This window comes from Anastrepha ludens, chromosome 4, assembly GCF_028408465.1.
Source record: "Anastrepha ludens isolate Willacy chromosome 4, idAnaLude1.1, whole genome shotgun sequence".
NCBI classification, from domain to species: domain Eukaryota; kingdom Metazoa; phylum Arthropoda; class Insecta; order Diptera; family Tephritidae; genus Anastrepha; species Anastrepha ludens.
The window spans coordinates 131,324,012-131,338,252 of NC_071500.1; the positions used below are offsets into that span (position 1 = coordinate 131,324,012).

A 14,241-nucleotide genomic window follows, 5' to 3' on the forward strand; every position below is an offset into this window, starting at 1 on the left:
TAGTGAAAAAGAAAACAATCATATTCCAATAAAATTTATGATTGTAAAATGAACCTTAGGAATGCCACTCAGCACTTTAGAGTTAGAAATATAAATATACATAAATATGTATATGCTTAAGTATAATCCGCTCATTGCATATACGAATGACGTGAAGTCATACGTATATGCAGATAACAAACATACTGGTGTCAACACTCAAGTATGCAAAACATACTTGAGTGAAATAAGAGGACACAGTAAAACAATTGCTGCAAGTCTAAACAAAAAGTAGACTATTTGGATGGTGCTGAGTAACATCACAAACACACATATTTACAATCTAAATATGTATATACTAAGGCTATATTTAAGACCTAAAGATCTAAGAAAAGCCAGTTGTGGCTGAACCGCGAAGGGCGACTGGCAAAAGTCGCAGAAACTCCGTAATCTAAATTTGCAATAAAAGTTTCCATAAACTTAATAAAAAGTATTTATTATTTAGAGGAAGGATATTAAAAGGGGTTATGGCCGCAACTCGAGGTTTCAAAAAATAGACGGAAACCATAACTGGGGAGTCTATAGAAACCATAACTGGCGCAGTCGCGATACGGATGGCACCACCCCATTCGGCTACGGTGGTTGCTTATTAAGGGATCTTTAAAGAAGGAAAGCATTTACACATAAAAATTTAAAAACTGCACTATAAAATAGCAGTGAAAGAAGCAGCAGCAACAGATATCTCTGTCATCAAAGAGGTCGCTTGTTTCCTTGATCGCTATCAAACGCAAAAGCAACATCAGCAGCAAAACAACAGCAGCAACATCAGCAGCAAAACAACAGCAGCAACATCAGCAGCAAAACAACAGCAGCAACATCAGCAGCAAAACAACAGCAGTAACATCAGCAGCAAAACAACAGCAGCAAAATAACAGCAGCAGAATAACAATTTCAACAAGTACCAGTGAGCACTCCGGAAACATCAACCAAACCACAGCAAATAAGTGAAGACCAAGCAGAGCAGAGATCCTGAAAATTTTGATCCATCCATTGACGAAAGGAGTCTATGTAAGTAGCTAGTGATACATATATTTTTTAACATTTTGCGAAAAGTTATGATACTTGAAAACGACAGTGAAAAAAGAAAATTTTTTTTTTTGTGAAAAATTGTTAATGTAAAGAGAAAATATGAAACATAGAAGAAATACGAAGTAAAAGGAAAAGAAACAAAAAAAAAAAAAAAATATAGAAAATGTGTCAAATTTAAAGAGGTTTATAATTAGTTAAAAAAAAAAAAAAAAAAAAAAAAAAATGACGTACAGTAATTTACGCCAGGATAAGAATATGATTGAATGGCCAACCCTCACGGAGGTAGATCCTAGTGCCACAAGATTCAGGAGGATGGTTAATCGATTTGCGGGCAATAATCTTCGCACTAATAGAAACAGGTTTAATATGTTTAATATTGTGGAAAGAGCCCCAGTGCAGAAAAAAAATAGAGCAAGCGTACTTAATGCTTGGGCACGTTAAATCAATTAAGAAATTTTCTCGAAGCAAGTAAGCAAAAACTAATAATCAGGCATGTGACGTATGCCAGTTCGGTAAAAGCAAATCAATAATAATAAAAAAAATTGAATTATAAAATATATATTTTTTCTACTCCTTTGTTGATTCGAAAAGTAAATGGCCCAAAATATGGAGGCTTGTTTAGTAGCGATAACGCAACTATTGCAGCAAAATGCTATATATCAAAGAACCACCTTAAGACAAAAGGTGGAGAAAGACTTAAAATATCTACATCCTTTTGAAGGCAACACAAAGAAGTTGCCCTATTTTATTCAAACAATTGATAGGATTTTGGGGGACTACCCAGAGCAACAGGACCTAGTGTATAGAATAGTTTTCGATCTTAAGATATCAGGATCAGCAAAAAATTTTCTTTCTCTGACCCCACCAGAAAATTGGGAGGAGTGTAAAACAAAGTTAAAGCAACATTTTCGGTCAACTAAAGACCAAATGTCGATAACGAACGACATTACACATTTAAAAATAGGGAGTATAAGTGAACTTAATAAAAAAGCTAGGGATATAATTGATAATATCACCGAATTTAGTGTTTTAAGTGAAAATGGTGATGCGATGAAGGAGATATTCACGGGAATGCTCATTCAAAGAATAAAACAATTGGCGGCAGGTACGTTTGCTTGCACCATAAGAAACATAGTGTCATGGCCGCAGATGTCGGCTTGTATATACAATTTTATTGGCTTGGATGCTGGAAACCTGAATCCAATGCTCATATCCAAAAATATAATAATAATAATATTAGACAGAATGCCAATTTTAGGCATAATAACGGCAACAATTCGCAAGCCAATAATTCAGGCAGGTATAGCAGCCGTTCGCAAAATAGCACTGCTCAAAACAATTACCGTGCACCCAATTTTTCACGACAAAATAATAGACAAAGTATTTCGCAACAGGTAAATGGCCGTCCTGTATATGAACAAGGCCAATATTATAGGCAAGGTAGCCAACAATTAAACAATCGACCACAAAACACTCCAAATAGACTTAATACATCTCAGCAAACAAGGCGTTCAAATGGGCCTCAACCCATGGACGTCGATGCTGCGAGTCAAGGGGAGGCTGTAAACATAAACGAAGAGTTTTTTACAAACTAGCCTCGGGTGGTCAGAATAAAATTCTAATAACATTGACGTTATTCAATAAAAATTTTTTAACTTTGCTGGATCCAGGATCTACAATTAGTATTATGAAGAAGAAAACCTTCGATGAATATAATCTACCGGTTATTAAAGGAAATAACATAATAGTGAGTACATTAAATGGTAATATTAAGGGCACAAATGAAAGAGTTAGTTCTCCGTGCCCATCAGAGTTTCAATATGTTGCCAAGGCTAGAATAAAGTGGGTGAAGATGGATTTTGATAAACCATACGATTTGTTGTTGGGAAATGACTTTATATTTAAAAATGTCAAGGTAATTGATATAGAAAAGGAGGAAATTGAACTCCTTAATGGTGTAAAAATACCATTCCTCTCAAAGACGATCCAAGAGCAGGTTTATGCATTGGAGTCTGGGAAATTGCAAAATATTCAACTTGATCATCTAAAATCAGATGAACGTAAAGGAGTTGAAAAATTGCTAAAAAAATATAAAAAATTAATTTTTAAAGATGGGGACACACTGACTAATACAAAATCAGTGGTCAATGAAGTAAAGACGGTCACAAACCAACAAATAAATTCAAAAATTTATAGGTTACCTCCGAAACATGAAGAGGAGGCGGTCAGGCAAATTAAAGAATTGGAAAAGCAGGGTATAATTCAAAAAAGCAGGAGTAGGTATAGCTCTCCTATTATAATAGTTCCGAAAAAAGAAGATAAGTCCGGAAATAAAAAGTTTCGTTTAGTGGTTGATTATCGTAGGCTTAATCAAATAACCATTGACGATAAATATCCCTTGCCAAATATTCATGGAATCTTAGACAAGTTGGGCAAAGCACAGTACTTTAGCACTATAGATCTTGCAAAAGGTTACCATCAAATTTTAATGGCATCTAAGGATATTGAAAAAACAGCTTTTGTTTCCCCACTAGGTTTGTATGAATATGTCAGTGTTGTGAACCCCTGATTAGTTGTAAAAATATTGGGAACCCCTGATTACTTGTAAAACGTTGGGAACCCTTGATTAGTTGTAAAAATATTTGGTGTACTATATACTTTATGTATTTGATTCCCGCTAATTCTGTGTATGCGTGTTTGTACACAACTAGTATGTCCGCACAATAGGTAACGGTCAATGCAGAGTTCCTATTTCGTTGTTTCTTGTTCGCGTACATATGTACAAACGCGCATATATAGAATTAGCGCTAATTTGTATGTGTCCTTCGCCGAATTTGCCGCTGCGTTAATGACTGGTTCGATTTCAGAAATCAGTCGTTAGCCAGCGGAGGGAGGACACACTGCGAAATAAACGCTACAACGCACGGAAAGTTAAATTCGCAATTCCCTCCATTTTTTCACAAAAACTTTATTTCGCACGTCCGTTCGAAGTCATTTGTTCGCCACTTGTTCCAGCCAGGACCTAGGTAAGCATGGCGACACCAGTTTCAAAGGCCACTACACCTGCATCAGTAGCCGACCAGCAAAGGGTGTCGGATACTGGCACTGCCGTCGGTGTAGTGGATTTGCCAAGTGCTCCCGTTGCCGAGGGAGTCACCACTCGTGCTTCATCTGCCGCCCGCCAAGAAGTGATGTTCCAGGCTATGCAAAAACGCATCGCCGCGCTTGAACGTAGCCTGAAAGTTGCCCAAGACAAAATAAGGGAACACGAGTTAACCAACGAAGCCCAGCGCGCTGATGCGCAAAGCATAGCCAGTGCACCCAGCAACAGTTCCGCCAACGAATCTGCCTTGCCGTCATCAAGCCTGCCGATGACACAGATCCAGTTGCTTCAGCCGCAATCGCCGTTAATAACATGTGCTGCTACCTGTGTGCATACGGTGCAGCCGCCGCCGCCTCAGAACGCTACACGTTATCAGATGTACACCGCTACTCGTTCCTCACCGCTTATTTACACATCCTCAACAAATGGGACGTACAGCAGCTCGACTTTGCCTCCGGGCGACACATTTGTTAGCAGTCTTCCGTCAACGGTGCCAATTTCCGCTAATGTGGGCTCCTTACCCTTGCAGTTTTCAACCCAGCCAAGGAAATTGCAAGATTTGCCGGAGTTTAGCGGGAAACCAGAGGACTGGCCGATATTTTTTACTGCCTACACCGAGTCAACCACTGTCTATGGGTACAGTCGCTTTGAGAACAACTTACGCCTGCAGAAGTGCTTAAAGGGTGAAGCCCGAGAAGCTGTTAAATCGCTACTAATCCATCCAAACAACGTGGCCAATATCATAGAGCAACTTAAGTTCCGATTCGGTCGCCCAGAGCAATTAATTCGAAGCCAGCTAGCCCATGTTCGAGAAATTGCCCCGATATCGGAAAGCTCAGTGGTAAAGTTGATACCATTTGCGACGAAGATTAGCAACGTCTGTGCATTTTTACGTTCTGCATGTGGCGGAGAGCAGTATTTAGTGAATCCAACACTCCTCGATGAGCTCGTCGGAAAGTTACCCATGAGCAAGCGTATCGAATGGGCAGTCTTTGCGTCATCTTTACAGCCTTACGCAACTGTTCAGCATTTTAGCGATTGGCTCACTCAACTTGCCAACGTCATCTGCACGGTTTACGATGGAGAAGCAGCGAAAGATTCGAAGCGTCGGGTTGTGTTGCACGCTGCCGAATCTCAACGTCATTCAGCCTGCCCTATTTGCCAGGGCCAACATAAGCCAGCCGATTGTACGCAGTTTAGTCAACTTACAGTGCCGGAAAGGTGGGAGGAAGTGAAGCGACGTCACCTTTGTTTTTCTTGTCTCAACGTTGGACATGGGTCGCGCAATTGCCAACGGCGCAAACTATGTTCAACTGACGGGTGCAAACGGTGGCATCATAAATTGTTGCACGATATTGGGAAAATAATCGATGGGTCATCAAACCAGTCACCGCGGCCTCGAGATCGCCAACGACGTACTTCCATTGCCGATACACATACAGGTATTAGTACGAGGACGCAGCCAGCGTCTCGTATTGAACAGCAAGGTGATGCGGGTGCAGCGGTCCTTAGTTGCAGTACAGATAACAATAGTAAGTTATTATTTCGGATTCTGCCGGTCGTGCTGTATGGGAACCAAAAGCGCGTTGAGACGTACGCACTTTTAGATGAAGGTTTGTCAATAACAATGATTGATAGCACACTAATTGAAGAGCTCGGCTTACGTGGCCGGACTGAACGCTTGAACCTACAGTGGTTCGGAGGACGTGCCGCTCAGGAGTCGGCCATGGTGGTAGATCTACTCGTGAGTGGTGCCGGTATGCAAAAGAGACATAAGTTACGAAGGGTTTATGGTGTTTCAAACTTGCAGCTGCCTTCTCAGAGTCTGAATAAATCCGATTTGCGTTGCCATGAAAGCCAATTGAATAAGCTGGCAGTTGAACCATACGCACAAGTCAAGCCAAAGCTGCTAATCGGACTCGACCACTGCCACCTCGGTTTGCCGTCAACTACAATGCAGCTAAACAAGTGTGGGCCATTCGCTGCGAATACTGAGCTAGGATGGGTTGTATTTGGGCCAACAATGAACTCCGATCCATCATTGCCATCATGCTTATTCGTTAACTGCCACACTGATCAATCTCTACATAATATGGTTGCTGAATACTTCGAGACGGAAAGCTTTGGGGTTCGAGCTGCGCCTATCATGGAGAGTGAAGCTGACGTCCGTGCTCGGGAAATCTTGAAGTCTACTACATGCCGTGTTGAAGGAAGGTACCAGACTGGTCTGCTCTGGAAACGTTCCGACATACAGCTACCTGCCAGCTATTCTATGGCTTTGAAAAGATTAGCGGGTGTTGAAGCAAAAATGAGGCGCGATACAGACTTTGCCGCTGAATATAACCGCATCATAAGTTCTTACGTCATGAAGGACTACGCACGAAAGCTGTCGCCAGAAGAAGCCGCTTTAACTTGCAATAGAACATGGTACCTGCCTCATTTTGCCGTGAAGAATCCAAATAAGCCAGGCAAGTTACGCATGGTGTTCGACGCAGCTGCTGAGGTGGACGGTGTGTCCCTTAATTCACAGCTTATGAAGGGTCCGCAAGAGTATCGGTCTTTGCCTGCTATACTATTCCACTTTCGGGAAGGAGCAACGGGCGTGTGTGGGGACATCAAAGAGATGTTTCACCAGGTGCTGGTTCAACGTGACGACAGATGTGCGCAACGATTTCTTTGGCGCCAAGGTGATACTACCAGACAGCCCGAGGTATATGAGATGCGCGTAATGACCTTTGGAGCAGCATGTTCGCCTTGCGCCGCCAATTATGTGAAGACGATCAATGCGTTGGAGTATGGCAACAAAGTCAAGGGTGCTACCCGAGCCGTGAAATCGATACTGGACTACCATTATGTCGATGACTATGTCGATAGCTTTGACACAGAGGAAGAAGCAGCTGACATAACGAAACAAGTTCGCGAAATACATAAGATGGCCGGTTTCGATCTTTGTAATTTCGCGTCAAACTCATTAAGAGTGACAGAAGCACTTAGTGGTGACGGGAATATCCGTCAAATAGCAAATAAAGAAGGAGTACTGGTGGACAGAGTCCTCGGTTTGTTTTGGCAGGCATCAACCGACACTTTTGGGTTTAAACTGAGATTCAACAACGTAGATTCCAACGTTTTGGACGGAGGACGCCGTCCGACGAAGCGAGAACTTCTCAGTGTGGTCATGTCGATCTTCGACCCGCTGGGCTTTCTTAGCAACTTTGTAGTGAGCGCTAAGATCCTCATGCGGGAAGTGTGGAAGAATGACATCCGGTGGGACGAGCCACTGCCAAACAACGTAAACACCGCATGGGAAGGATGGCGTAAACAACTGCCAATGGTCGCCGAATATACCGTCCCTCGATACTATTATCGAAATGGGAAACCTGAAGTTTTGCAGCTCCATGTTTTCGTCGACGCCAGCGAGGATGCCTTTGCCGCGGTAGCCTACTGGAGGTCCACTAATGCCGCCGGTGAGGTTGAAGTCGCATTTATATCTGCAAAAACTAAATGCGCGCCGATGAAGTCATTGACGGTCCCTCGATTGAAGCTTCAGGCAGCTGTATTGGGTACGCGTTTGCTGAATTGCCTACGAGAGGAGCACTCCTTGCACATCGATGACTGCGTCATTTGGAGTGACTCCAAAACAGTGATCCAGTGGCTTCGAAGTGAACATCGACGCTATAAGCCATTTGTGCAGCATCGGATCGCCGAGATATTAGCCACAACTACTACTGCAAACTGGAGATGGCTACCTACCGAGCACAATGTCGCTGATGAGGCTACTCGAGCTAATAACTTTGTCGACTTCAGCTCGTCCGCCCGTTGGTCCTGCGGCCCAACATTTTTGTTACGAGAAGAGCAGTATTGGCCGACAGAGAGCTCTACATGCAATCATCATGAGGAAGCTGACAAGGAACTACGTCCTAAATTCGCCCTTGCAATCGTAAGCTGTACGTTTCTAGACTATAACCGATTCTCTACATTCAGTAAACTGGTGAGAACGACAGCATGGGTCCTGCGATTCATTGACGTTTGCCGCCGCCGTAAACCGCCAGACCGAGGCTATGGGTTGACTGCCAAAGAAGTTGAGACTGCTAAGCTTTGTTTGTGCCGCCTCGTTCAACGCGGTGAATACGCCGAAGAGTTTCAGCACATCGAAAGCGGTCGCAACCTGCCACGCACCAGTTCGCTCATTCAACTTTCGCCGTATATAGACGAAGATGGTGTTCTTCGTGTACGAGGACGCATAGAAGCTGCCAGCTGGCTCCCAATAAGCGCGAGACGCCCTATCATACTACCGCCAAAGCATTGTTTCTCAAATCTGGTCGCCATGCACTACCACGTCAAAATGCATCATCAAAATCTAGAAGCCACTATTTGTGAGATACGTCGCCTTTATTGGGTACCACGCCTCAGGAGTTTGCTGCGCAGTATAGTCGCCAATTGCGCCATTTGTCGCTTAAGAAAAATCCATGCCGTATCGCCATTGATGGGCCCTCTTCCGATTGATAGACTCACTCCTTATGTCAGGCCATTCAGCTATACGGGCCTTGATTACTTTGGACCGATAACAGTAACTGTTCGCCGCGCCAACGAAAAAAGATGGGTGGCGTTATTTACGTGCCTGACAGTCAGGGCTGTGCATCTGGAGTTGGCTCATGACCTCAGCACTGACTCATGCATAATCGTATTGCGCAACTTTATAAATCGTCGCGGCGTTCCCGTACGTGTGAGGTCCGATAATGGGAAGAACTTCGTCGGTGCTGACATGGAAGCAAAGCGCTTCAGTGAAGTCTTCGATTGCAATCGCCTGCAGGGTGAGCTATCGCAAAGGGCCGTAGAGTGGATTAAAGCGCCGTGCCGTCTCCAAATCGGCAGTTCTGGACGTTGATGATGGTGAATCGGGTTGATTCACGGAGGCGGGAATGTTGTGAACCCCTGATTAGTTGTAAAAATATTGGGAACCCCTGATTACTTGTAAAACGTTGGGAACCCTTGATTAGTTGTAAAAATATTTGGTGTACTATATACTTTATGTATTTGATTCCCGCTAATTCTGTGTATGCGTGTTTGTACACAACTAGTATGTCCGCACAATAGGTAACGGTCAATGCAGAGTTCCTATTTCGTTGTTTCTTGTTCGCGTACATATGTACAAACGCGCATATATAGAATTAGCGCTAATTTGTATGTGTCCTTCGCCGAATTTGCCGCTGCGTTAATGACTGGTTCGATTTCAGAAATCAGTCGTTAGCCAGCGGAGGGAGGACACACTGCGAAATAAACGCTACAACGCACGGAAAGTTAAATTCGCAATTCCCTCCATTTTTTCACAGTCAGAATGCCATTTGGGTTGAAAAACGCCCCGGCTACCTTTCAAAGGCTAATGAATGACATATTGAGAGACTACATAAATAAAATTTGTGTTGTTTATTTAGACGACATTTTAATATTTTCCACTTCATTGGAAGAGCATTTGATTTCTTTAGAAAAAATTTTTTCAAAACTACAAGAACACAATTTAAAAATTCAAGCGGATAAGTGCAGTTTCTTAAAGAAAGAAACACAATTCTTAGGTCATACGTTGACCAAAGAAGGAATAAAACCTAACAAAGGGAAAATTGCAGTAATTTTGAATTTAAAGGTACCAAGGACCGAAAGGCAATTAAAAAGCTTTTTAGGAGCCACAGGGTATTACAGAAAATTCATAAAAGATTACTCAAAAATAGCGTACCCAATGATTAAATATTTAAAGAAAGGGGGTAAAATAAACCCCAATGACCCGCAATATATTTCGAGTTTTGAAAATCTCAAAGCTCTCATTTCTTCCCATCCGATTCTTAAGTATCCAGAGTATGATAAAGAATTTTCAATTACAACGGATGCAAGTGACTATGCTATTGGCGCAGTGCTGTCACAGCAAGGACAGCCGGTATGCTATATTTCTAGAACTCTTAACAAGCATTAGCAAAATTATGCTACCATCGATAAAGAGTTTCTAGCTATTATTTATGCAATCACATACTTCAGACCATACATATATGGAAATAAATTTAAAATAGTCACTGACCACTGCCCAATTGTGTATTTAAATAATAAATACAAGGGTAAAGAATTTTCACAACGTCACCAGAGGTGGCTGTTAAAATTACAAGAATATAATTATGAAATAGAATATGTGAAAGGAAAAAATAATGTGGTCGCAGATTTTTTGAGTAGAATCGAGAATGCTCCGAAAATAAACGAAAATAATGATAAAGAATCGAATTTTGAAATGTCCGATACGATACATTCCGCAGAGGAAGAGTTATTGGAGCACTTTGCTATAAAAGAGGAGATTGTTAATAAATATAAGACGCAAATTATAATAACATATAGCCCTGAAGCTGAAATTAAGATATCACATGGTAGGAAAATAATCGAGGTTGACCCACTGAATAGTGAAAACATATTAAGAACTATATTTGAAAGGCACATTAGGAAAGGTAAGGTAGGAATATTTTCTGAAGTTGAAGAGCAAGATTATCATAAAATTCAACTGTTGTTGATGTCCATGTTCTCCTGTAATAGCAAACTGGAATTCATAAAATGTACAAAAAGAGCAACAGAGATATCGCAGGAAGAAGAACTGCATAGACAAATCTCTTTGTATCACAGTAAGGAGTCGATGCACAGTGGCATTGCAGAAACAATTAATACATTGAAAGACAAAATATTTTATCCGAAACTCAGGGAGCATATTCAGTTAATAATAAATAACTGTGAAAAATGCCAACAAATAAAATATGATAGAAAACCTATAAAACCTAAGTTCAATTTGACAGAAACCCCTACGGATAAAAACGAAGTTATCCATATTGATATATTTCATTTCAACAAACATTCGTTTGTTACGACAATAGATAAATTGACCAAATTTGCAGCAGCATATATAATAACTGATAGGAATTGGAGGTCAAAGAAAACTATATTGCTAGAACAGTTCGCAAAATTCGGAAAACCGAAGAAAGTAATAATGGATAATGAGTTTAGAGCAGAACAATTGATACAATATTTAAATACTGAAAATATTGAGGTCCATTTAACAAAACTCAATAATCACACTGGTAACGCAGACATTGAGAGACTTCACTCAACCCTGTTGGAGAAATTAACAGGAATTGATGATACAAGTCTTTCAACGGAAATGAGGATGCAGATCGTTATAGCGAACTATAATGATCGATATCACTCAACCATCAAATGTTCTCCAAGGTTCGCCAAAGATAGCATTGGCCCATCCATATTACAAGATAGAATTAATTTGACAAAAAGAAAAATAATAGCAAAACATAATAGCAATAGAGAAGAGTATACAGAATACAGAGAATCAGGACCCATAAAAAATTACAAAAGAGTAAGACATAAGGACCAACCATATTTCCGAATTAATCCATTGCAAAACGTCCATCCATCTAATATAAAAAGACCACAAAAATTTGCGAACATACCTAATTTGGACACAGAAAATAATTACGATGATGATAGGTTTAGTATCATAGTCCATAATGGAGATACTGGTTAATTTTTTTTTATTGTCGTTTCCACTTGTAAGTTTTTTTTATTATTTTGCTTTCAGACTATGTGGCGTATAATATTTTATATCATGCTAGTGAGCATGGCATCAGCGAGGGGATTTTTGCAGGTGACCCCGATACTGGACGAGGCAGGGTACACCATTGTACGAATAGGACAGGTGGAAGTAGTTAACGAGACCACAACCATATTGCATATTATCCAGCTACAAGAAATTTTAGAAGTTGTGGAGGAATTAGGAAAGGAAGTCAGAAACATTAATATGACAGAAAAGAAGTTTTTGCTAAATGAAATTGAGGCATTGAAGGCAAAGATAAGAACAATTGGACCCCAAAAGAACGGTAGATACAGGAGGGGATTATTGAACGCAGCAGGAAGAACATATAATTGGTTGTTCGGGTTAATGGATGATGAAGATAGACAAGAGATTTTAGGATATTTAGAAGTACAGAAAGAAAATGACCATAATATTATTGAAACAGTTAATAAGCAAATAGCAATAAATAATCATTTTAATGATAGTATAGATTTGATTAGAAAAACAATAAATGAAGATAGGGAGGAAATAAAGGAATTTGTAAAAAGTATGAATGAACAGAACAAAAATTTTTACGAGCACATCCTATTCAATAATTTGATAAATAAATTGAGATATTTGGAAAGTAGGGTCAATGATATACAGCACAATATTGCTGCGGCTAAATACAATATGGTCCATCCAGGAATTCTAACTAAGGAAGAAATTGATCACTTCCAAATAGATTTTTACAAATTGAAAATGGCAAAAATGGGAGTATTAGCATATAAAAATCAATCACTTGTAATAGCAATAAAGATACCAAGAAGTTATGTTATAACTGATCTAAAGATGATCACTCCATTACCGAACAGAAATAAATTACAAATAAAAACAGAAAATGAGTATTTAATTACAATTAATGAAATAAATCTAAGTTATAAGAAAGACATTGCCTTGAAAGATCTAAAACGAAGTAGAAATTGTATATTTGAAAATGATTGTTCTTTTGAAATAAATAATAAAACTAAAATATTAAACATTGATGACGATACGATATTGATCGTCAATGCATACGAAACAATCTTAAAACAAAATTGTGACAATAGAAATATCGTATTAAAAAATAATTTCCTGATTACGTTTACAAATTGTAAAATCGAATTAAATAATGAAATGTTTGAAAATAATAAAGTGGAATTTGCAGAAAAATTCCACTACCCAGTAAAAATGTTAAACCAAAGTTACGAACAGGAATTAAAGTTTAAAATGATTGAAGAAAAAAATATGGAAAACATTAAAGAAATTAAAGAATTAAAATACCATAAAAATGTTTCATATGGTATGAATGTAACAGTAGCAATATGTTTATTGCTCTTATTGATTATAATAATTGTATATTGGAAAAGGAAGAATATAAAAGTAAAAGTTGTTAATAAAAAGAATTATAATGAAGGGGGAATTATGTTAATGGAAACCAACCCCAAACAAAATGTACTTATTAATGAAAGAACTCAGGAGAGTTCTAACTCTAACGGTGGGGGAGTTATGTGGAATGGCCCCGCTCCCACACATAAAATTATCAAAAAGAAAAGAACCATATTTTAATTGTAAAATGAGTATTAGTGAAAAAGAAAACAATCATATTCCAATAAAATTTATGATTGTAAAATGAACCTTAGGAATGCCACTCAGCACTTTAGAGTTAGAAATATAAATATACATAAATATGTATATGCTTAAGTATAATCCGCTCATTGCATATACGAATGACGTGAAGTCATACGTATATGCAGATAACAAACATACTGGTGTCAACACTCAAGTATGCAAAACATACTTGAGTGAAATAAGAGGACACAGTAAAACAATTGCTGCAAGTCTAAACAAAAAGTAGACTATTTGGATGGTGCTGAGTAACATCACAAACACACATATTTACAATCTAAATATGTATATACTAAGGCTATATTTAAGACCTAAAGATCTAAGAAAAGCCAGTTGTGGCTGAACCGCGAAGGGCGACTGGCAAAAGTCGCAGAAACTCCGTAATCTAAATTTGCAATAAAAGTTTCCATAAACTTAATAAAAAGTATTTATTATTTAGAGGAAGGATATTAAAAGGGGTTATGGCCGCAACTCGAGGTTTCAAAAAATAGACGGAAACCATAACTGGGGAGTCTATAGAAACCATAACTCGCGCGCTTTGATTAGACGGCGGCCATCTTAAATGCGATTCATTACAGTAATCCAAAGAAAATAAAGTCATGTGGACTGCCCGGTCATGCTTCTACGTCGTCGCCTTGGCCGAATATTCACGCTGCTATGTATTTGATGGGACCAAGTTAGTGTTATTTATTATGAACTAAAACTAAACGAAACCATCATTGGGGATCGGTATCGACTTCAATTAATGCGGATGAGCCGAGCACTGCACAAGAAATGGCCGCAATACGCGGAGAGGCATGAAAAAGTGATTCTACAA

General features: G+C 39.5%; 1 protein-coding gene across 1 annotated transcript; it reads left to right on the plus strand.

The window, feature by feature from the left end:
- The first annotated feature begins 4,100 nt into the window (after positions 1-4,100).
- Positions 4,101-9,056, plus strand: LOC128862009 (uncharacterized). The gene has a single exon (XM_054100383.1). It carries the CDS (start codon positions 4,101-4,103, stop codon positions 9,054-9,056), a length of 4,956 nt encoding a protein of 1,651 aa, XP_053956358.1.
- The last annotated feature ends 5,185 nt before the right edge of the window (positions 9,057-14,241 follow it).